At 43.7% G+C, this 24039-nt stretch overlaps 1 protein-coding gene across 2 annotated transcripts; it reads left to right on the top strand.

Moving 5' to 3' along the window:
- Positions 1 to 400: 400 nt before the first annotated feature.
- LOC148096467 (protein NLRC3-like) lies at positions 401 to 20355 on the top strand. 2 transcript variants are annotated; one of them, XM_087835684.1, is made up of 8 exons: positions 401 to 874; positions 2705 to 2836; positions 3149 to 3280; positions 4898 to 5133; positions 5238 to 7026; positions 13552 to 13725; positions 17741 to 17920; positions 20163 to 20355. In XM_087835684.1, the coding sequence occupies exons 1-8, from the start codon at positions 732 to 734 to the stop codon at positions 20353 to 20355; spliced, it is 2979 nt and encodes a 992-aa protein (XP_087691810.1). In that variant the 5' UTR covers positions 401 to 731. The 2 variants fall into 2 exon arrangements, with proteins under 2 accessions (XP_087691810.1, XP_087691809.1); XM_087835683.1 differs by lacking the exon at positions 20163 to 20355 and having other exon boundaries at positions 17741 to 17965.
- Positions 20356 to 24039: the final 3684 nt, after the last annotated feature.

Here is a 24039-nt window from a genome sequence, read left to right on the forward strand (position 1 = left end):
CTGATCGGATAACCACCTGTCAGTCTCAAGTTATTAGCCAATGAGCGCGCAGATTCACAGTAAGACCTTATCACGTCACTCTTTTAAACTAAAACATTGACAGTAAAACTGTAACGTGTCCTGTGATCTATAAACACTCTGTGATGAATAATCTGAAGTCATTTTGAGCCTGACAGTAGTTTCCTGTCACAGAGCAGAAGCTGCAGGCAGTTTTTGGCACCTTTATATTTAATTTATTCGAAAATAAATCAATAAAGGTAGAAAAGAACTCTCAGTGACATTAAAAATCAATTTTTAAAGACAGATGTGACCAAGTGCAACAAATATAAGATGACATGTTTACAGATATTTGAAGTATTGATCATATGTAGAACACAGAGCAGGTAGAATAACAGAGTCATCCTGCTCACAAACAGCAGTTTGGTTTCATGAGCTCACTTCCTGCAGTGATCCTCAGCTTCTCTCCAAAGGAGCCGTAACATGTGGGCTCCTCACCATGATGATGATCCCAAACACACTGAGTTCCTTCATCCACCTGATCATGTACTTATTAAATAATGTGATGGTTTTGGTGTTTTTTTTAAAGACTTTGAGCCTCTAAAATAACTGGTTTGGACTTTAGGGCCAAAGCTCCAACATTAGAAAGCCGTCAGTGTGATGCTTCCAGTACAACAGCACCTCTGAGTGTGTGTGTTTACCTCTCAGACTAACTCCACCCTGACATCAAGAAGATGGAGGAAGAGGACGGAGCAGCATCTGCAGCATCCAGCTGTGTGTCTGTGAGGAGTGACTGGTCCAGAGAAATACTTCCTCCACGTTTCAGTCATGAACCTGCAGCAACAACGTTCTTCAATCATGGAGCTCAGCTGACCATGTAAGAGAGCTGCTGACTCAGAGTTCAAAGGTTGTTTTTTTATAAATGTGTTCTGCCAGTGACATCATAACTTAACCTAACACTGGTCTGTGTATGAAGTATCATTTAGTGGCAGTTGTTAAAGTTGTATAATGAGGAATGCTAGTTTGGGGTGTATTTTCCTGCTGATGCAAATGCATCTACTTTGCCCTTTGTCTGGTGCTTTGGACAAAGACGTCCAATGAAACTCAGAACAACACAGTTTGCACCACCAGCAGGCAGAGGAAGTGGCTGACATCCAGAAATCCACCAGTGGCTGAACAAAGCTGGACTGAAAGACAGCACAGAGGCACTAATCATGGCAGCACAGGAACAAGCTCCGAGCACAAGACCCATAGAGCCCGGGGTGTACATGGGTCTTTTTGGGGGGTTTGTGTTGTATTAATAGTGACTTTGTTTCTTTGGACCTGACCAAAATATTTAGTTTTTCAGTTCAGTTGTAACATTGACTAACACTAATGCAGGGGTCGGCAACCTGCGGCTCTTTAGTCCTTATAGTGCGGCTCCGCGTGGTTTGGGAAAATAAATTAGAAGTATTTAGCTGAAGTGTATTTTATTTATGTTGTTCTTTTTTAACTTGTAGTTCTAAATTAGAAGATTATTGTGATATTGAAATATAAAAATAAAATTCAATTTTTTTATTTTTCATCGCTCAAATAAGCGTCACACTCGCGGAAGCCGGTGTACCCGCCGAAACGCCATGCATTTATCGAGACCTTCAACCCCAGGTAGGCCAATTCTGGATCTTCGGATCCACATTATGTCAGCAGCTGTTCTCCACCGTGAACTATGTTAAAAACAAACACCGCTCACGCCTCACAGACGACAGCTTACAGTCCTGCGTAAAGATGAAAGTGACTTCGTACAGCCCCGATCTGCAGACGCTGTGCGCAGAGGTTCAGGAGCAGAAGTCCCGTTGTAAACATATCACTGCAGACCCGACGATGTTTGCATGAACACGCTTTTCAGCATCTCTTTATTGACCACTTTACACACACGGTTGCTGTACACACACAGCCGGCTGTAGCTTTGCAGCTCACAGCCCGACACACACCAACACAACAGCACAGACGTTAAGGCGGCGAGGCGTGATTGCGGGTGCAGCTCAGGTGCGTCCGCCTCCCCTGCAGCGGCGCTGCAGACCACGCCCCGCCACACACATTAACCAGGTAAAATACATATTTAGGCAGAATTTTGCAAATATCTATTTTTCATTTTTCATCTTTCATCTTTTTTTTTTTCAATTATTTTTTAAAAGTCAGGTCAAGGCTCCAAAAGCACAAAGGAGATATAAGGGTGGCGGCTCACAACAGTTTTTGTTTGCTGGATCATTTTAGTTCAGCTGGGTGTCTTTCCTTTGGTTATATTTCTTTAAGAGTTCAAATGTGTTCATTACATAAATAACATGTAATTTTCTCTGTAGCACTTCATGGATTTCATAAGCAACACACCTTAGTTGTTCACCCAAAGCATAAAGGTAAAAAACAATATATACAGTGTTATCTTCATTTTAGATGTCAAAAAGTATTTGTGGCTCCCAGTGTTTTCTTTTGCGTGGAAACTGGGTCCAAATGGCTCTTTGGGTCCTAAAGGTTGCTGACCTCTGACCTAATGGTATATTTTTTTTAGTTGGATCGTTCTATAAAAACATGAATCAAATCTGAGAAAAGTTTCCACCTGACCTATTGAATGTTATTGAAGCCAGAAGTTTGCCTTCATACTGTGTTTCTTGCATGCCTTTTGTGGTATACTAATTGATGTGAAATGAATGCAATGTGGTTGTATTTGCAGAGGTCAGAGGTCACAGTCTCCAGTATCCAGCTGTGTGTCTGTGAGGAGTGACTGGTCCAAAGAAAATCTTCTAAACTTCAGTCATGAACCTGCAGCAACAACTTTCTTCATTCACGGAGCTCAGCTGACCATGTAAGAGAGCTGCTGACTCAGAGTTCAAAGGTTGTTTCTATAAATGTGTTCTACCAGTGACATCATAAATGATTCCTAATGGTGGTCCGGGTACAATAATGCTAGTATTAATCGTAGTAGTAATGCAATCCAAGGTAATGATTTCTTCTCTGTTGCTGTGAACGTCTCTGCAGCCGTCTGTACTCTAATCTGAGACAACTATTACTGACAGAAACCATCACATTATCCAGTTTGTGTGTTTGCAGCTGCTTAAAAGATTTTAAACAGAGATTAATCAGTAATTCATGTCATATGAATGTGATGTGTTTGCAGAGGTCAGAGGTCACAGGCTCCAGCATCCAGCTGTGTGTCTGTGAGGAGTGACTGGTCCAAAGACAAACCTCCACACTTCAGTAATGAACCTGCAGCAACAATGTTCTTCAGTCATGGAGCTCAGCTGACCATGTAAGAGATCTGCTGACTCATTCACGGGTGTTTGAAATTCTGTGACCACTTTGTAATTTTAGTTTATATTTTAAAAGTGTTTTTATTTGTAGTTGCCTGTATTTTTATTACACTGTGTGTAACGTGGTGGTTTATGCTGTTTGGGATTGTTTTGGTGTATTTGTGTCAGAACATCAGATAAATGATTTCATCACATTTTAAAAGAAAGTATCAGGATAATAATCTGAACTGAGTCATCAGAAATAGAAAGATGGTCTCAACAGGCCACTGAGCTGATCTCCAAAGAAATGCAGAAGATTGAAGAGTCCAGGGCTGTTTATTTGTCACAGGCATCGTCATACACGTACAACACAGTGAAATGTGCTGAGCTGCTCCTGTGACTGGACAAAACATTATAAACAATCATTAAATGAAATAATGAAACATTGTGCAGATGTAATGTTAAAGTGCTTTGTGCCACATTAGCACAGCATGTACTGACAGAGCAGTGCAAGCAGAACAAAGCAAATGAGTAAAGTGATGTAAACAGAGTAACTGAACAGAGTGAGCAGAGTAATATCAGCAGTAATGAAGCAGCAGGATCAGTGTAGCAGCGTGTGACGTCATAATGAATCAGATATGATCTGAAATATGACAGTGAGACAAGAACATGATGTAAGGTCCTGTTTAAACCCTGATGGTGATGCTATGAGGGGAGCATGTTCTGATTTAGGACTTGGATGGTCTGAGGATAGAAGCTCCTCTCTGTTTGTGTCCTGATGGTGCAGAACCTTCTGCCTGATTGTAGAAGGAGCTGAAGCCAGCATCATCCCAGAGGTGAAGCTCCTCTGTGTGCAGACCTGAGATCAGATTCCTCCAGGCTGATGTTCAGGATCTACAGAAACGTGTGGTTGTAGTTATTGCTGCACTGTGTGCTGACAGCAGATACTCAGAACAAAGCGCTGCACACATGTTCTTTACAAACATCTGTACATATAAAACATGGATTATGGCAGTGAATGAACATGTTTCTGTCATTTGTTTCATTGGCTTCTTTTTTCTGCCTGTGTTCATGTGATTAATGTCTAACACATAAACAGGTTTGTAATCAAACATCACATCATCAGGGAGGCATCATGAAACAAAGTTACTGCTGGAGGCTGAACTCAATTTGGTGGCAATGTTCAAAAATATCACTCAGATCATTTCAAAGCTTTTAGTTCTTCTTCTTCACTTCTGTAAAATAATAGACAGAAAATCAGAACCCAGAAGTTCACTTCCTGATGACTGAACTCTTTCAAAATAAAGCTAAAAGCTCTGAATGTGACACCGCTGCTCCACCAGTTTTTAGAGGAGGTCAAAGGTCAGTTCAAAGTGACGGATCCCAAACTTCCAGTACATCCAGTGAAGGACATAATCAGCTCTGTGATAAAGGCTTTTACTGTGGAGTTTGTAGGCTGATCACTCTGTGTTTAATAAGACAGGAACAGCAAAGGAAACTTGGATTCTGAACTCAAACACAAGTTTCTCCACATGAACTTTTCTCTGTGACCATCAGAGCTTCTGCACAGTGTCATCAAATCTGGATGTTTGTCACTGACAGTCAATGATTTTAGTGATAAAGAAATGTGTTCACAGAGGGAGGAAGAGGAGTGGTGTCTGTGAGGAGGAGCAGCTGTCCTGCTGTGCTTTGTGTCAGGACGTCCTGAAGGATCCAGTCTCTACCAGCTGTGGACACTGGTTCTGCAGACAGTGCATCTCCTCATACTGGGACCAGTCTGCTTCATCAGGAGACTCATCCTGTCCCCAGTGTGGAGAAAGATCCAGAACCAGAGCTGGACTGCAGACAGCCAGTCAGAGCAGCTGTGTACAAAGTAAGACTGCACATCTGTCTGCTGATGGACTCATTTCTGAAAACTGGACTTCTTGTTGTTGTTCAGACATTGAAGAATTTTGTTTCTGTTTTTCTTTCTTTCAGCAGATGTTGGTCTGCAGGAGGTTTTAGATGAACATAAGATCAGTCTGAGGAGGTGTGAACGTGTGACTGAAGGAAGTGATGAAACAGGAAGTAGAACCCTCCTCAACAGGATCTACACTGAGCTCTACATCACAGAGGGACAGAATGAAGAGGTTCATACCCAACATGAGGTAAGGCAGCTGGAGACAGCTTCCAAGATGGACACCCTCCATGACACTCCAATCAGGTGCCAGGACATCTTTAAAGCCTTACCTGACCAACAGAGACCTATCAGAGTGGTTCTGACCAACGGCGTGGCTGGTGTTGGAAAAACCTTCTCAGTGCAGAAGTTCACTCTGGACTGGGCAGAGGGCTTGGAGAACCAACATGTCAGTGTGGTGGTTCTGCTTTCATTCAGGGAGCTGAACCTGATCAGAGATGAGCAGTACAGTCTTCTGGAGCTGCTCCATGTTTTCCATCCAACACTACAGAAGGTCACAGCAGAGAAGCTGGCTGTCTCTCAGCTTTTGTTCATCTTTGACGGCCTGGATGAAAGCAGACTTTCATTGGATTTCACCAACAGGAAGCTGCTGTCTGATGTCACACAGAAGTCATCAGTCAGCCAGCTGCTGACAAACCTCATCCAGGGGAATCTGCTTCCCTTGGCTCTCGTCTGGATAACTTCCCGACCTGCAGCAGCCAATCAGATCCCTCCTACATGTGTTGACAGGCTAACAGAAGTACGAGGCTTCACTGACGCCCAGAAGGAGGAGTACTTCAGGAGGAGATTCAGTGATGAAGAGCTGTCCAGCAGAATCATCTCCCACATGAAGACATCCAGGAGCCTCCACATCATGTGTAGAATCCCAGTCTTCTGCTGGATCACTGCTACAGTTCTGGAGCACATGTTGACTACAGAGCAGAGAGGAGAGCTGCCCAAGACCCTGACTGACATGTACTCACACTTCCTGCTGGTTCAGACAAAGAGGAAGAAGAACAAGTACCACGAGGGTCATGAGACGAGTCCACAGGAGCTGACGGAGGCTGACAGCGAAGTTCTTCTGAAGCTGGGGAGGCTGGCGTTTGAACATCTGGAGAAAGGAAACATCATGTTCTACCAAGAAGACCTGGAGCAGTGTGGTCTGGATGTGACAGAGGCCTCTCAGAAGATCTCTGTAGGAGTTTGTACAGAGATCTTCAAAAGAGAGTGTGTGATCTTCCAGAAACCAGTCTTCTGCTTTGTTCATCTGAGCATTCAGGAGTTTCTGGCTGCAGTCTACATGTTCCACTGTTTCACCAACAGGAAGTCAGAGGTGCTGAAGGACTTCCTGGGAAAAAAATACAACGAGTCATCTCTGGATGATTTCCTTAAACGAGCCATGGAGAAATCCCTCCAGAGTAAAAATGGCCACCTGGACCTGTTTGTTCGCTTCCTTCATGGCCTCTGTCTGGAGTCCAACCAGAGACTCTTAGGAGGTCTGCTGGGTCAAACAGAGAACAGTCCAGAAACCATCCAGAGGGTCATCAAGAATCTAAAAGAAAGGAAGACGAAATCCTCTCCTGACAGAAGCATCAACATCTTCCACTGTCTGATGGAGATGAACGACATCTTATTATCTCAGGAGATCCAAGAGTTCCTGAAGTCAGAGGACAAATCAAAGGAACTCTCTGAGATCCACTGCTCAGCTCTGGCCTTCATGCTGCAGATGTCAGAGGAGGTTCTGGATGAGTTGGACCTGAAGAAGTACAACACAACAAAGGAGGGACGACTGAGACTGATTCCAGCTGTGAGGAACTGCAGAAAGGCTCGGTGAGTCCAGATGTGCTCATTAATATTATTAGTTAGTGATAGCTTAGTTACTCAGTCATAAACTGCAATAATTTCTTATTTGAGGTCACACTAGGGCTGCCACAAACAATTATGTTGATAGTCGACTTAACAGATCCTGCATCCATTGGACATAAAACATACACCAGCATGCATCTGCTGTTATATAACTATCATTAGCTTACAGCTTAGAGTTTTTAAGGGATGTGCTAACTAAAAATAAAGACCAGATGATAGTTTATTAAACTTTTAATGAAATTTGCAGATTGTAGCAACAAACAGAAAGGCCCCCAAAATGTGTGCCGAGGTGTGGATGTTGTTGGCTTGGTAACAAAAGTCGTGCATTTAAGACAAACATACAGTGGGGCAAAAAAGTATTTAGTCAGCCACCGATTGTGCAAGTTCCCCCACTTAAAATGATGACAGAGGTCAGTAATTTGCACCAGAGGTACACTTCAACTGTGAGAGACAGAATGTGAAAAAAAAATCCATGAATTCACATGGTAGGATTTGTAAAGAATTTATTCGTAAATCAGGGTGGAAAATAAGTATTTGGTCACCTCAAACAAGGAAAATCCCTGGCTCTCACAGACCTGTAACGTCTTCTGTAAGAAGCTTTTCTGTCCCCCACTCGTTACCTGTATGAATGGCACCTGTTTGACCTCATCATCTGTATAAAAGACACCTGTCCACAGCCTCAACCAGTCAGACTCCAAACTCCGCCATGGCCAAGACCAAAGAGCTTTCGAACGACACCAGGAAAAGAATTGTAGACCTGCACCAGACTGGGAAGAGTGAATCTACAATAGGCAAGCAGCTTGGTGTGAAAAAATCAACTGTGGGAGCAATCATCAGAAAATGGAAGACATACAAGACCACTGATAATCTCCCTCGATCTGGGGCTCCACGCAAGATCTCATCCCGTGGGGTCAAAATGATCATGAGAACGGTGAGCAAAGATCCCAGAACCACACGGGGGGACCTGGTGAATGACCTGCAGAGAGCTGGGACCAAAGTAACAAAGGTCACCATCAGTAACACACTACAACGGCAGGGAATCAAATCCCGCAGTGCCAGACGTGTTCCGCTGCTGAAGCCAGTGCATGTCCAGGCCCGTCTGAAGTTTGCCAGAGAGCACATGGATGATACAGCAGAGGATTGGGAGAATGTCATGTGGTCAGATGAAACCAAAGTAGAACTTTTTGGTATAAACTCAACTCGTCGTGTTTGGAGGAAGAAGAATACTGAGTTGCATCCCAAGAACACCATACCTACTGTGAAGCATGGGGGTGGAAACATCATGCTATGGGGCTGTTTTTCTGCCAAGGGGACAGGACGACTGATCCGTGTTAAGGACAGAATGAATGGGGCCAAGTATCGTGAGATTTTGAGCCAAAACCTCCTTCCATCAGTGAGAACTTTGAAGATGAAACGAGGCTGGGTCTTCCAACATGACAATGATCCAAAACACACCGCCCGGGCAACAAAGGAGTGGCTCCGTAAGAAGCATTTGAAAGTCCTGGAGTGGCCTAGCCAGTCTCCAGACCTCAACCCCATAGAAAATCTGTGGCGGGAGTTGAAAGTCCGTGTTGCTCGGCGACAGCCCCAAAACATCACTGCTCTTGAGAAGATCTGCATGGAGGAATGGGCCAAAATACCAGCTACTGTGTGTGCAAACCTGGTAAAGACCTATAGTAAACGTTTGACCTCTGTTATTGCCAACAAAGGTTATGTTACAAAGTATTGAGTTGTATTTTTGTTATTGACCAAATACTTATTTTCCACCCTGATTTACGAATAAATTCTTTACAAATCCTACCATGTGAATTCATGGATTTTTTTTTCACATTCTGTCTCTCACAGTTGAAGTGTACCTCTGGTGCAAATTACTGACCTCTGTCATCATTTTAAGTGGGGGAACTTGCACAATCGGTGGCTGACTAAATACTTTTTTGCCCCACTGTATTCTTTTAGCAGTACTGTAATGTAGCATTTACAGCTATGAGTAAGTAGCTCGCTGTTTACGCTAATGTTAGCAGCTAACTAGGTAATTAGCTTACCAGACTGTAGCACTTCGTCGTCAGAACCCACGGCGTGCTTCCTTTTCAGATTCTCGTGCATCACCATCGTACTGCCGTGGAAGGAAAGTTCATTTTGCAGATTTAACATTGACTTTTTTCTCTTTTATTTTCTCAAAATGCTCCCAGACTAACAGCAGCTGGCATCCTTGTACATGCAGTGCTGCCATCTTCTGTTTCAGTCTGTTATTACACTCTTAAATCCTACTTATTCCTGCGTCTTTCAGGATCTTACAAAGCTTTAAACGACACGTCGACTATTAAGTTAATTGTCGAACATTTTGATAGTCAATGTAATCGTGACCAGTTGACTAATCATTGCTGCCTAGTTCACAGTGAAGAGTTGTTTTCATGCTTATCAGAACACTAGGGGTGCAACAATACATGTATCGGTATTGAACCGTTCGATACAGTGCTTTCGGTTCAGTACGCATATATATCGAACAATACAAAATTGACTACTCCTTCTAGGCTACACTGTCGAGCGCAGATCCACTGAGTGCAGCGCAAGCTAGCGAGACTGAAGCTAAGCTCGTTGCAACATGGCAACTGCCTCAACGCTACCCGAACCTCCCCCACCCTCATTCAGATCTGGCGTTTGGAAGTATCTTGGTTTTCATGTGAAGTATGACCCTGATGGTAAGCGCGTCATGGACTAAAGTAAAACAGTATGTCGGATGTGCCATGCAATGCTCAATTGGTGGAAACTAGTGCGTTAGCGCAGTTAGCTCGTTAACGTGTTGACGCCGTCCAGCCCCACGCACGGGGCGATCCGCTTAAGTTGTTAACGGAGATTTGCCGCGTTATGGCGTTAACGTCATTTTAACGAGATTAACGCTGACAGCACTAGTGGGAACACAACGAATATGACTGCACATTTACGCCGACATCATCCTAGTGCAAAGACAAGTGGAAGCAGACAAAAACAACAAGCACGCATGCTACAAACTTTACCCGAGTCATTTAGACAGCCGTTAGCACGTGATTCAGCTCACAGAGCTGAGATGGACGGCAGTGTGCCAGCATACATCCAAAATTAGAGTCAAAGGTCACTGCAGGTCATTCTTTTTAAACCGTCACCTCTCGTGACTCCACCCCTTTATAACAAAAGTCCCACAAACAGCGTGTGAGGTCACAAACACACCACAGCATCACCAAGTCATAAAGACGAAGGCTCTGACAGGGACGACTCACAGCAGGAAGAACAGGTGAACAGGTTTACCGTGGAGCACAATCCGACCTTATTGCTCCGATGGAAACGGAGTAAGGCCGAGTTTTAGGACCATGGTAAGAAAAATATTCCCGATCATTTTAAGATAAAGTCGAGGTTAAAGTCAAAATTGTATTTGGAGAAAAAAGTTGAAATGTGGAGATTTGTTGTTTCAAGACAAACTGCCAGGTTTTCTGTCCCCTCTACAAAACACTTTGTTTAGATGAGTTAGTGAAACAAAGTGATCCACCGTCTTATGATAATGATAATAACTTTATTTATAAAGCACTTTCAAACAAAGCGCTGAACCAATATTTCATCATCCAGTTTTGCAGCATCCATCCTCTTTATTGTACGAAGGTGAACCATCGATAACCTCGCATCCGTCCATTACAAGACATTTGATTTTGTACAAATCTTCCAGATTTGTGTTTTTCAGCTTTCTGCACCATCCTTTCAGCATCTTTATACTTTTCACCACACTGTGTTTATATAACACATGGATGTGTGACAGGAATCATTTCCCTTCTTTAGCTAACACCACTGCTGAAGTTTCACTGACTCAGAGAGAACAGCAGCTGTGGCACTTTGTCCTGAAACAGCAAATCTCCACATTTCTTCTTTATTCTCAAAGTCATTTTCACCTTTAATGTTGAAATTAAGGAGATTATTTTTTCCTTAATGTGGTATGGGCCTTCTGTACAACAGAGACCCAGCAGTAACTAGTGAAGCCCAGTGTGAGGGTCTCTGTCTTTAAAATAATGAGAGCTGGTGATAAAGTGGTGGTGAGGGAATCACCGCTGAGGCTGAACTTCGATCCGCCTCCCTGCATCCTTTTTACTTACCAAGAGAGTTTCCACAGATCCTTGTTACTGATGTGTACGTTCAACTGAGGGCGAATGTGGAAGTCGCCACTCAGACCACAGTAACGTCACACCAGACGCTCCCAGTTTATTTTGTCATTTTAATCAATGTACAGTTGGGAGGTCGCTCGCTGACGTTTGTTATGGCTCCATCAAGGAACCTAATAAATCTTTCTGTAGAGCTCTCTGTGGCATGTTTGACTAAAATGTGTTTTATTTGGTTCCCATCATGAAATCTGTCTTAAAGAGAACTAAACCTCAGTGCTGGTTCTGGTTCTGGTGTGGTCAGTGAGTCCATCCAGACCCTTCAAGACTGTTTTTCTTGGACTGATTAGGACTTATTTCAAAATGCTTGCTGTGACTTGGATACATTTACAGACTGTGACAGCGAATATTCATTTTTGTGAGGACCTCATAATCCCAAGAGGGTAATTTGTATATGTCCAAATGATAAGCTTTGAAAAATATTATTAATTATTAATGCCTGAGCTTCAGAGTTCCTCAGATTTGGGAGGAATCTAATATTGTGTCTAAATCTACAAATAATTTTGGCCTGTTGCTTGTTTTGTAATCAAAACCTGAGAAACTTTTGTTTGCCAAAAACAGGACGTCCTCCTATTGACTTATAGAACATGTAGGGGCGTGTGCACTGTGCTCCACATAGTTATGAAGATCTTGATTAACCACATTAGCTTCACATTAGTAACTTTGTCCTCGACAGCTCGGCCATCTTCAGAACTTGCCCAGGAATTGAACTGCACATGTGCACTGGCTCCAGATGTGGGGTTTTCCTGCATAGTCAGTGGTGTCAGTAGATCATTAAGTAAAATAATATGTAACTAGATTCCTTTGAAAGAGCAACCATGGATGACAAAGCTGGGCGGAGTCTGCTCTAAGACACCAAATGAGCAAATGTTTGCTGACCTGTATCAGTGATCACCTTTTTGTTGGCCTCGTCCCCCAGTCCTCCCACTCCCCCCGGTCCTCGGTGGATGCTGTCACTTCCTCTGACACTGGCTCACCATTTATGTTGTGTCCAAAATCAAACCTGAAGATCTAATGTACTCGAAACTCTCTGACTGTTACTAATATAGTCATAAAATATGCAACAACCACTGGAGATGGAGATGAAGCTTCAACTTGCAGAAAATAGTTTATTAAAATCAGTTTGAATAAACCCAAGGCTCAGAGCAAAAGAGACAAAAGCGCCCCCAAGTGGTCAGACTGTAGACGAACAGAATAAACCCTATCAAAGCCAAACACGCTGGAAGCATCTTTTCTAACACTCCAGTATTTATTAGCATTTATTATAAATTTATTGTGACTTTGAAGACGTTCAGTGTTTCCTTTGGTATAACGGAGGTCTGACTACAGTAAAGTAAACACACTGATTAGGATTATAGATTAAACTGCCGTAATACTTTCACAGTGTGCAGTGATGCACAGGTCCGAGTGGTTTTACACTGAAATTCTCAACAACAGGAAACTCTAAGAATTTGTTACTCTAATAATAAACATAGAAGAAGAAAAACATTTTTCATTTAGAGTTGATAAATATAAATGAATTTGAACTTTACAAACCAATCAAAGACAAACTGATCCATGTGACTTTATAACAATATTCAAAGGCTGCTGCTGGACACAGACAGGTAACATCATTTTGACTTGCTGTCACCTGGATCTGGAGTCATAAACACTGAAGCGCTGAACAGGAATACAAATCTGTTTCTGCCAACTAGTGATAAACCTGCAGACTAATGGCTCAGAAAGCTAAAATGAGCCAATCATTTCTGTGTTTAGTTCCCCTGAAATCAGATGTGATACCAGCAGCTGTGAGTTCATTCATCATTATTGTCCAGTGATGAGATTTCTGCTCCGTTTGGTGACAGTCAGTAGATTTTTCCTGCGTGTGGACGTGAACAGTCGTACCTGACAGCAGCAGGTAGCAAACAGAGATCATCTTTCCAGCTGGAACTCTTCACTGAGCTGAGCTCATTCAAAATGTCCTGGAGTCAGATTCAAGACAGGAAACAGTCCAAATGTGTGTCTTCACTCTGACTCTGGATCAGATGACACACTGTGGACATTATGGAAGCCTAAATGTGACACCATCTTCCTCTTTCATCCACAGATTAAAGCCAAACAAAGATTCTCATTAAAAGTCTGCAGGTCTGAGAGAGACTCAATCGTTGTGTCATGTCAAACACAGTAAGAGGAGCTGAAGCACAGATGTGAAGAGCAGATGTTCATCAGATTATGACCTCACTCTGTTTTGTCTTCATATACATTCAGTCTGTGTTTATAATGCAGATTTCTGCTTTTATAATAACACATTTTATATTTTATATGATCACAGACTGACTTGGTGTCGACTCTCAGGGGCTCACTGTGAAGTTGTGGCCTCGGCCCTGAAGTCCATCCCCTCCCATCTGACAGAGCTGGATATGAGTAAGAACAATCTGCAGGATTCAGCAGTGAAGCTTCTGTGTGCTGGACTGGAGAGTCCAAACTGTCGACTGGAGACTCTGAGGTGAGTTCACTGACGGCAGCTGTTGTTGTTTTTCTATATTTCTGATCTTTGAAACTTTTTTTAGTTCCTAAATGTTCAGGATGTGTCTGAAGACAAATGTGAAGAAGTTAGGAGCTGTGATGATGTTCATGTATCAGAAGCTGAAATGTATTTGCTCAAATTGTGGTCATTAATATTTTATACTTGTAAATCAGTTTTGTATGTGTAAAAAGAATTTGTGTGTGCGTAAAAAAAGATTTGTGTGTGGACTTAGCCAAAACATACGTGTGAAACTCTGCAAGTTACAAGTACAAATCTTGAGCCTACTTTTCTTCCTTTCATCTAATTGGCCAATGTCATGTCAATCACAAATTTAACTATCCTATCAGAGAACAGATGGGTTTGGCTATTGGAGGGGTTCTTTATGGAGCTTCAGGTCCTTGAAGGGAATGCCCTTTTACTTGCCAGCCCAGCGTTTTCCTTTATCACCACGAAGGAAAACAGTCTGTGGTCGTCCGAGTTTGGTGATTTTTGTGTCACAGGTTTACGTGCTTAATACAGGGACCTCCAAAGCCTTTTCAACAGCGCTGTGGACCTAGGGGTGGGGGCAGTATTGTGGAAATGACAGTCTTCACTAGTGGGTATGGTTACAAAGCTTTCTTCGTTATGAATGAGCATACATGTTTTTATTGAACATTTGAAGAACCAGCAGCAAAAACAGAAACTCTTGTAGAGGACATAAAGTCAGAGATAGAAACGACAAGGAGCAGGTGCATCTAGTACAGGTAGAGCTGCTGCAAAAACCCACAGAGCCCAGCAGCCAGCGCAACAAATTCTGGATCGTTGGCTTTTAGTTAGCAGTTAGCATTAGCAGCACATGCTGCATCCGATGGGAAAGGACCTTTATGCTGCACACTGTGACTCACAGCAATAGACCCGGGTCAGCCCTGACTTTGTGTTAAACTAATCCTAAAGTAATAATGGTATTTCTAAACACTGATATACCACAACTTTAACCTTTCAACAGCTACTGTAAGTTAGGGGACCTAGCTGCTATCGGATATTTATATAGAGATCCTCCAGCTTCAAACTGTATTACCCTTCAAGGACCTGCAGTTCAAAAAAAAGCGCCCCTCTGACAGCCAAACCCATCTGTTCTCTGATTGGATAGTTAAATGTGTGATTGACATGACATTGACCAATCAGATGAAAGGAAGAAAAATAGGGTCAAAATTCATACTTGTAACTAGCAGTAACTTGTAACTTGCTCCAGAGAGGAGCTGTGTCTGTGTGGGCGGGGCTCAGGCAGCTCCGCCCACACAGTGACAGTGAAGCAGACTGTCTGCTTTCTTTATTAGTAATAAATAAAGACAGCAGACAGGATTTAATAAGCTGATGTACAAACATGTAGGATAACTAAGTCCACATACAAATCTTTTTTACACACACACAAATTCTTTTTACATATACAAATCCTGATTTACAAGTACAAATTATTTATGACCACAATTTGAGCCCATAATATGGCTGCTACAGAGACGACCCACACAATTGCTGTGGTGAGGTGTGTGTTAAAGCAGAGGAACACAGAGCAGCCGAACACAGGCCCAAACATGACAGCAAAGCAGGATTCAGGCTCTGTGAGAGGATTTCAAACAGAAGCTGGAGAAGAGAAAGGACTCTGTTGGAATGACTACAGAAAGAAGGCAGCTGAGACCAGTCCAAGTGTTTCCATGGAGCCCAGTCTAACATTCATTTATAAATTAACGTACAGAAGTGAACGGGAAAATGAATCCATAGTTTCAAATGTAGAAATAGTTCTCAGTTCATTTACAGAGTTTAATACAGTTCATGAGGAAATGTTCAAAACAGCAGCTGAAAAGAAATCTGCTTCACAAAGTTGGATCCAATTCCAATAGTTTGTGATGCACTTGAAAGCAGCATGAGCAGTTCACTGCCTAACCCCACAGAGACTGTCAGTCTGGACTTTTCTTTATTTCTATTGGCTGTCAGTGAGATTTCGTTGTGTAACACAATTCAAAGTAGGGCTGGGTATCGTCACTGATTTCTAGAATCGATTCAATTTAATTCGATTGGAATCTGGGAAATTTTGCCTCAGACAGTCAGAAATATTATAATTCAGTTCAGTACATTTACATATTTTTGTATCTATAAGAAGAAAGCTGACACTTTCGAGACTTTATCAAAGGTGTGAGCATCACAGCAGAGGCCTTTGTGTCAAAGTAACTGAAGATAAAACACAGAAAAACATGAAGGTGATTTTCCTGGGATTTTATAAAAATATTCTGCAGGAGATCAAAGACAAAAGAAAACCATGAATCAACACATGAACATTACCTGACGCTGCTGAAGTGAAGCAGAGTAAAGTTACAGCATTTTTATTAGAGACACAGCGTTTTGCAATTTTGCATAATTTTAAAAAGTTTAAATTTGTTCAGTATTGAACGGCAGAAATGAGGCTTTCTTTTCGAGAGTAAGTAAAAGGAAAAAACAGCGTCCGACAGCGCTGTAAACAACAGTAGATTTGTGTGTAACAAGCAAGCGAATAATGCAGAAAACAGATTTTTAGACGGGAAACTGTGTGTGTGAGAGAGAGAGAGAGAGAGAGCGCTGTGCATGAAGTGTGATTTTATCCTGGTGGAAGCAAAACAGCAAAAGTCAGAGTGAATCCACGACGATGTTTATGTGAAGCTTAGTTTGGATCTTCTTTTGCTGCTGGTTCAGTCAATATTGTTTGGAGAGAGATAAAACTAACAGCTTTAGAATCAGCGTAAAAAGGACGTAAACACAAAGCTCGGAGCCGCCGAAACATCAGAATCAGCGAGGTGTCGGCTTTCAGCCCCGACCGTGTCTGTGCCGTCAGTGAGAAAGGCGACATCTCACTGATTCTGATGCGTCAGCGGGTCCGCGCTTTGTGTTTACGTCTTTGTGCAGAATCCGTGTTCCTGCTCTCATTTACTGTTTCAGCTGTTTGGTGGTTGTTGAAAATTTGTGAGGTTTAACCTGAGATTCTGGCGTTTCTGGCAAAATACATTTAAATGAAAAAATCGATTCAGGATTTTAATGAATTGATATCACGTTATCCAAGCTAGAATCAATTTTAATCGATGAATGAAGGGACTGAAGCATCGACTTGTTTCATTATCCAACAATGCAAACAGGAAACAGAGACAGCTGGCCTTCAAAGTAAAAGCTGCTCCTTTTGAAACGTGTTGGTGGTAAAATGTAAGAAGAGCTGAAGCACATAAATGATCTACGTGCCAAAATATTAAACACAGTTGATATATTTGTGTGAGTGTTGTGATTCAGGTGTAGATGTAATAATGTACATATAGCAGAGTTTCCTCTTCTAGATCAGCTGATCAGAGTCGGGCCAATCAGCTCTGAGCATGCTCAGTCTGAGTTATGGAGCCACATACTACGATTCACCATGGCAACGGCATGAGCAGAGGCTCCGTGTGAATCCAGAGGAGCAGGAACATGAATGATGACAGTAGATGTTTGTGTGAAAGTGCTGGAAGCAAATGAGTGTGTGATGTTCTCTCAGTGTTGCACTTTGTAGACGCTCCCTGAGCACTGGTCTCACAGCCAGCTGCACATAGAGACCAGTGTTGTTAGTCCAGGTCAGAAGATGACTTGTTGGAATGAAAATGAGCTTGTAGTTTGTCTGCTTTAATAATGTGACTGGAAAAAGGTGTTGGACTTCAAATATGTCCATTTCTTTCACACTTCACCTTTAAAAGTGAAGCCATGTGGTTCCTGGAAGGAAAAACACGACTTTTTCAAGTCGTTTTCCTGTTTTTATGAGAAATGTACAACTTTAATGTGAAACATTCAGAGTTTTTTCTCTTGTTGTGTTTGTTTGAAGCTGCTTCCTGTTGGCTTCAGCTGTTTGGAGTTTCCATTTTCTAAACTTCTACATTCTGAACCTTCTTCAGCTCTGAACAGATGATGAAACACTGAATGATTTCAAGCACTTTGTCTAATAAACTTACATCTTTCATTCTTTATACAGATTGAAGCGCTGTGGTTTGTCAGGTATTGGCCTTGATTATCTGGCAGCAGCACTGAAGTCCAACCCCTCGTATCCCACAGAGGTGGACCTGAGTGGAACCTACAGCAACCTGCAGGATTCTGGAGTGAAGCATCTGTGTGGTTTCCTGGAGAGTCCACGATGTCGATTTGAAACTCTGAGGTCAGTCAGCATGTTTTAGTTGTGCTGAGATGAATATGATGTGAAAGTTGTGCTGACACTAAACTGCAGACATCAGGCTGATATTATACTGATCCACACTGAGGATCTTCATGGTAAAGTCTGTTTTCTTCTTCTCTGGTTTAGTCCATTGACTGCAGCAGAACAATGTTCACATTTCAAACAGTGATACTCAACGTATGGCCCGCGGCCCACACGCGGCCTGCCCACCTTTCCTAATTCAGAGAGAGGGGACCCTGATTAACTGTGTAGTGTTCTTCCTCACAGTTCTAAGTATCAGACACAACAATGAATAATCCACAGCTGACTGTCTTTAGCAGGTCAAAGGTCACGGCACACAGCAATCTGTGAAACAGTTTGGAGCAGGAATTCTTGCAGATTTACAAACTGACACTGCTGCACAGCATGCTGGGTAATGCTAGCTGCTCAGGTATGGGCGTGCTAACGGCTGTGAGGCTCCGTGGCTGCAGAACACTGAAGAAGAGAAAAGAGAGGTGGAGGATGAAGAAAAGAGGCAGAGATGAAGCAGAAGTTTAGCTCCAGAGAGGAGCTGTGTTTGTGTGGGCGGGGCTCAGGCAGCTCCGCCCACACAGTGATAGTGAAGCAGGTGAAGAGTAATAAATGAAGACAGCAGACAGGATTTGATAAGCTGATGTACAAACATGTGGAATGATGGTGGCAGCTACAGAAACAGGTCCATACAGACTGAAGCGTGTCTCCTTTGCATCTTCCATATTTGATACTGAGAGTTTCCAGAAGAGCAAACATCAAACACGCCTCCAAACATGTGACGAGTCAGACTGACATCATTTCTACAGAGAACAGTGTGAGCTCTCAGCAGGTCACTTCAATAAGAAGGACAAAGTGAAGCAGGAATGACTAAAACCACTAACAGTCTGATATCCCCGTGTTCCTGTTGTTCTACAGCATCATCATTAATGCTGCTCCACCACCATCACTGCAGCTGACCAATCAGCTTCTGTCACGTCATGTGACGCTCTGTGACTCAGACTGGAGAAATGCTAAATGGCTAACCTGAAGCTAACCTGAGAAATAGTCAAAGTACTGATGATTCCTACAAAGTGTGTGTGTTCAGTATGAGATGAGTGTGAATGAAACCATGGAGGAGCGGGCCGTGGCTGCTCTCACACACGTTTGCTGCAGGGGTGGATCTACAGAAATGTTCTTAGGGGGGCAAAATCAAAGCCATTATTGTTGACACATCTGCAGCTGTTACATCCTGTAATATGCATTAAATATGGTTCAAATACATTAAATGCATTAAATATACATGTTTCATATAAATATAGTCTACAACTGTGTTTTCCTCAGCCCACATAAGGAAACAGTTCAGTCAGATAAAGACAGAAGGCCTTTTCCACGTCCCTCTGCTCAGTGTTAAAGTGCTGATGATGTTCAAGCTCAGGCAGCAGGAGGGATTTCTAAGCATCCTTCACTGATCCATAACAAAGGTCCAGAGTTTGATCCCTCCTAGTAGGACAGGAAACATACTGATAAGAGTTTGTAAGCAGACATGATTGAAATGAGCCAGTCTGAGTTTGGTTCCTGCAGTTTGTGCTTCATAAACAGAGCTGAAGCAGAGGCAGCATGTGCCTGCAGGTGAATGTACACTGCTGTTATAAGAGCTGTGGAAACTCAGGTCAAAAGGACGTAACCATACTGCTGACAGTTCCAGGACAGTCACAGAGTTACAGCATCATTTGTGACCATAAAGACAGAAAGCTCATCCAAATCCTGGGATTAAAAGTCTGTCCTGGTGGTGTCCAGTCAAACACGTCTCTGTGAAAGCTTCAATCCAACATGCTCCAAAGTCCTTCTGCTCATTTCCTCGCCGGGTTCTTGATGCTCCTGTACCATCTCTCTGTCATCCACCTCGCTCCCTCTTTGCACTCACAGTCTTTGTGCATCATTAACACTCACATGAGGAAAACCAAAGTTTTACTGGGCAGAAGATAATCATCAGTGACGCTGTCTTTAAAATACTCTTGTTAGAAATGTACGACTTTAATGTGAAACATTCAGAGTTTTTTCTCTTGTTGTGTTTGTTTGAAGCTGCTTCCTGTTGGCTTCAGCTGTTTGGAGTTTCCATTTTCTAAAATTCTACATTCTGAACCTTCTTCAGCTCTGAACAGATGATGAAACACTGAACGATGTCAAGCTCACACTTTGTCTAATAAACTTACATCTTTCATTCTTTATACAGATTGAAGAGTTGTGATTTGTCAAAGATCAGCTGTGATTATCTGGAAGCAGTGCTAAAGCTCAACCCTTCGTATCCCAGAGAGGTGGACCTGAGCTACCACAAGCTGCAGGATTCAGGAGGGAAGCAGCTGTGTGTTCTTCTGGGGAACCCACAACATCAAATTGAAACTCTGAGGTCAGTCTCCACGTTTTAGTTGTGCTGACACTGTCAATCTGTGGAACTAAAACCTTTATACAGGAAGTCTGGTTCAGCTCTTTGTAGACCTTCTAATCTCTGATCCTCTGAGTCTTACTCAGTAGATGATGCAGAGTTGTGAAGCCAATGTGGGTGAGGACACTCGCCCAGCTGTACTTTGACATCCAGGTGTCTTCCGTGCTTGTCCTGATACAAACAAACCTGAGTAACCTTGCAGGTCAGATCTCATCAGTCACACCTGTTATGGCAGCTCTCCTCTAGATTGTAGTTCAGTTAACCTGGGATGGTTTTAGAAGCCTGGACCACAGACTCCAAGGGAAGATATTACTGGGAAAGGCCAAAGCAACCTATTAGACCCAGTAAACACTAACATAGATGAATACTCAGATTTAAACCTTTATTGTTTCACAAAGGGTTAAAAAGGGAACACAGTTTAGACTGCAGCAGATTTTATTAAAGCAGTTTGACAGGAGCAAAGCAAAAACACGAAGAATAAGTGTTTCACATATTAATACATATAACATAATAATAAAAGAAAAGCAAAATAATGATAAAAAAGAATGAAAAAGTTGTCCAGAGCAGCAGGATGTCTGAGGTCTGCAGAAACACAAAAACACAGCAGCTAAAAATAGTTGTTGAAAGAAAACAAGGTGGGAGCTGCTGATTCCTGAGGTTTGATACTGGATTAGCCATCCATCTTCGTCCGCTTTATCAGAGGCCGAGTCGCGGGGGCAACAGCCTAAGCAGAGAGGCCCAGACCTCCCTCTCCCCAGCCACCTTCTCCAGCTTATCCGGGGGAACACCAAGGCGTTCCCAGGCCAGTCGAGAGATATAATCTCTCCAGCGTGTCCTGGGTCTGCCCCGGGGCCTCCTCCCGGTGGGACATGCCCGGAACACCTCACCCAGGAGGCGCCCAGGGGGCATCCTTGTCAGATGCCCGAACCACCTCAGCTGGCTCCTTTCGATGTGGAGCAGCAGCGGCTCTACTCTGAGCAACTCCCGGATGGCCGAACTTCTCACCCTATCTCTAAGGGATAGGCCAGCCACCCTTCAGAGGAAGCTCATTTCTGCCGCTTGTATCCGCGATCTCGTTCTTTCGGTCACTACCCACAGCTTGTGGCCATAGGTGAGGGTAGGGACGTAGATCGACCGGTAAATTGAGAGCTTCGCTTTTACACTCAGCTCCCTCTTCACCACGACGGACCGGTGCAGCGTCCGCATTACTGCAGCTGCAGCCCCAATCCGTCTGTCGATCTCCGGCTCCCTTCTTCCATCACTCGCGAACAAGACCCCGAGATACTTGAACTCCTCCACTTGGGGCAGGAACTCATCCCCGACCCGGAGTGGGCACTCCACCCTTTTCCGGCTGAGAACCATGGCCTCAGATTTGGAGGTGCTGATCCTCATTCACGCTGCTTCACACTCGGCTGCGAACCGTTCCAGTGCGAGCTGGAGGCCCTCACCTGATGAAGCCAACAGAACCACATCATCCGCAAAAATCAGAGATGAGATTCTGAGGCAAGAAAGTGAAAGCCCTCTGCCACTTGGCTCCACCTAGAAATCCTGTCCATAAAAATTATGAACAGAACCGGTGACAAAGGGCAGCCCTGGCGGAGCCCATCACCCACCGGGAACGAGTCCAACTTATTGCCGGCAATGCGAACCAAGCTCTTGCAACGGTTGTATAGGGATCGAATGGCCCGTAGCAATGGGCCAGACATCCCATACTCCCGCAACACCTCCCACAGGACACCCCGAGGGACACGGTCAAATGTCTTCTCCAAGTCCACAAAACACATGTAGACTGGTTGGGCAAACTCCCATGCACCCTCAAGTATCCTTGAGAGGATAAAGAGCTGGTCCAGTGTTCCACGACCAGGACGAAAACCGCATTGTTCCTCCTGTATCCGAGGTTCGACTAGCGGACGAACTCTCCTTTCCATCACCCTGGCATAGACTTTCCCAGGGAGGCTGAGGAGTGTGATCCCCCTGTAGTTGGAACACACCCTCCGGTCCCCCTTCTTAAAGATGGGGACCACCACCCCGGTCTACGGGTACTGCCCCTGATCTCCACGCAACATTGCAGAGGCGTGTCAACCAGGACAGCCCTACAACGTCCAGAGCCTTCAGGAACTCGGGGCGGACCTCATCAACACCAGGGGCTCTGCCACCAAGGAGTTGTTTAACTGCCTCAGTGACCTCGCCCCCGGAAATTGGCGGGTCATTCCCCTCATCCCCAGACTCTGCTTCCTCCTCGGAAGACGTGTCAGTGGGATTAAGGAGGTCCTTGAAGTATTCCTTCCACCGCCTGACAATTTTCTCAGTCGACGTCAGCAGCGCTCCGCCAGCACTATACACAGTGCAGGTAGAGCACCGCTTTCCCCTCCTGAGACGCCTGACGGTTTGCCAGAATCTCTTCCAGACAGTCCGAAAGTCCTTTTCCATGGCCTCTCCGAACTCCTCCCACACCCGAGTTTTTGCTTCAGCCACTGCCCGAGCCGCATTCCGCTTGGCATTCCGCATTCCGCTGAACATGGTCCATTCGGACTCAATGTCCCCAGTCTCCCTCGGAATGCTGTTGAAGCTCTCCCGGAGGTGTGCGTTGAAGATCTCGCGGACTGGGGCCTCTGCTAGACGTTCCCAGCACACCCTCACTACGCGTTTAGGTGCACCGGGTCTGTCCAGCGTCCTCCCCCGCCACCTGATCCAACTCACCACCAAGTGGTGATCAGTTGACAGCTCAGCCCCTCTCTTTACCCGAGTGTCCAGAACATATGGTCGCAGGTCTGGTGATACGATTACAAAATCGATCATCGACCTACGGCCTAGAGCGTCCTGGTGCCACATGCACTTATGGACACTCTTATGTCCAGGGACTCTAAGAAGGCTGGGTACTCTGAACTGCCACTCGGCGCATAAGCACAGATGACAGTCAGGACCCGTTCCCCGACCCTAAGGCGCAGGGAACAAACCCTCTCATCCACCGGGAAAAACCCCAACGTACTGGCAGCAAGCCGAGGGGCAGGGCTCGCAAAATTTCAAAATCCCTGGTAACCCTTCGGGCAGAGACTCTTCAGTTTTTGGTAGCCCAGAATAAATTAAGTAGCCCAAATAAAAAAGAGAGCAATTTTTTGATTGATGTTTTGTTTCCTGTTTTGTTTCCTTTACAATATTATACATTAAAGTATAATATTGTAACGGAAACAAAACATTAATCAAAAAAATTGTTGAAACACAAATTACAACATTGTATAAAAATTACAATCATCAACTCAAATACTTGGTTCTAATTGAACAGAAATTTCTATGAACTTGTAAGAACTGTGTAGAACATGAATCAGTCTGTGTCAGATCCTGAATTTGAAATTTCCACTGAAGTCACGGGTAAGAGGCAAGTGGAACCAAGATCTAGGACATTTGCTTTTTGAAGTTTGCAAAGACTGCTAAATTGTGCCAGTGGTAGTTGACTCTTTGCAACATAGTACGCTGTTTTAAACTGATTTTCAGGTTTATTTTTAGTATGTTATTTGCAATTGGTGTTTGTTCTGGGAAAGATATTGCAGACTGAGCAATAATGCATTTCTTGCATTTCTTCTAATGGGGGGCCTTTCTTAAAAATTACTGGTCCCAGTAACAAAGGCGCTTGTTGACTGAGAAATCGAGGGAAAACCAACAACACACC

This window comes from Neolamprologus brichardi, chromosome 23, assembly GCF_056152115.1.
Source record: "Neolamprologus brichardi isolate AB-2024 chromosome 23, ASM5615211v1, whole genome shotgun sequence".
NCBI classification, from domain to species: domain Eukaryota; kingdom Metazoa; phylum Chordata; class Actinopteri; order Cichliformes; family Cichlidae; genus Neolamprologus; species Neolamprologus brichardi.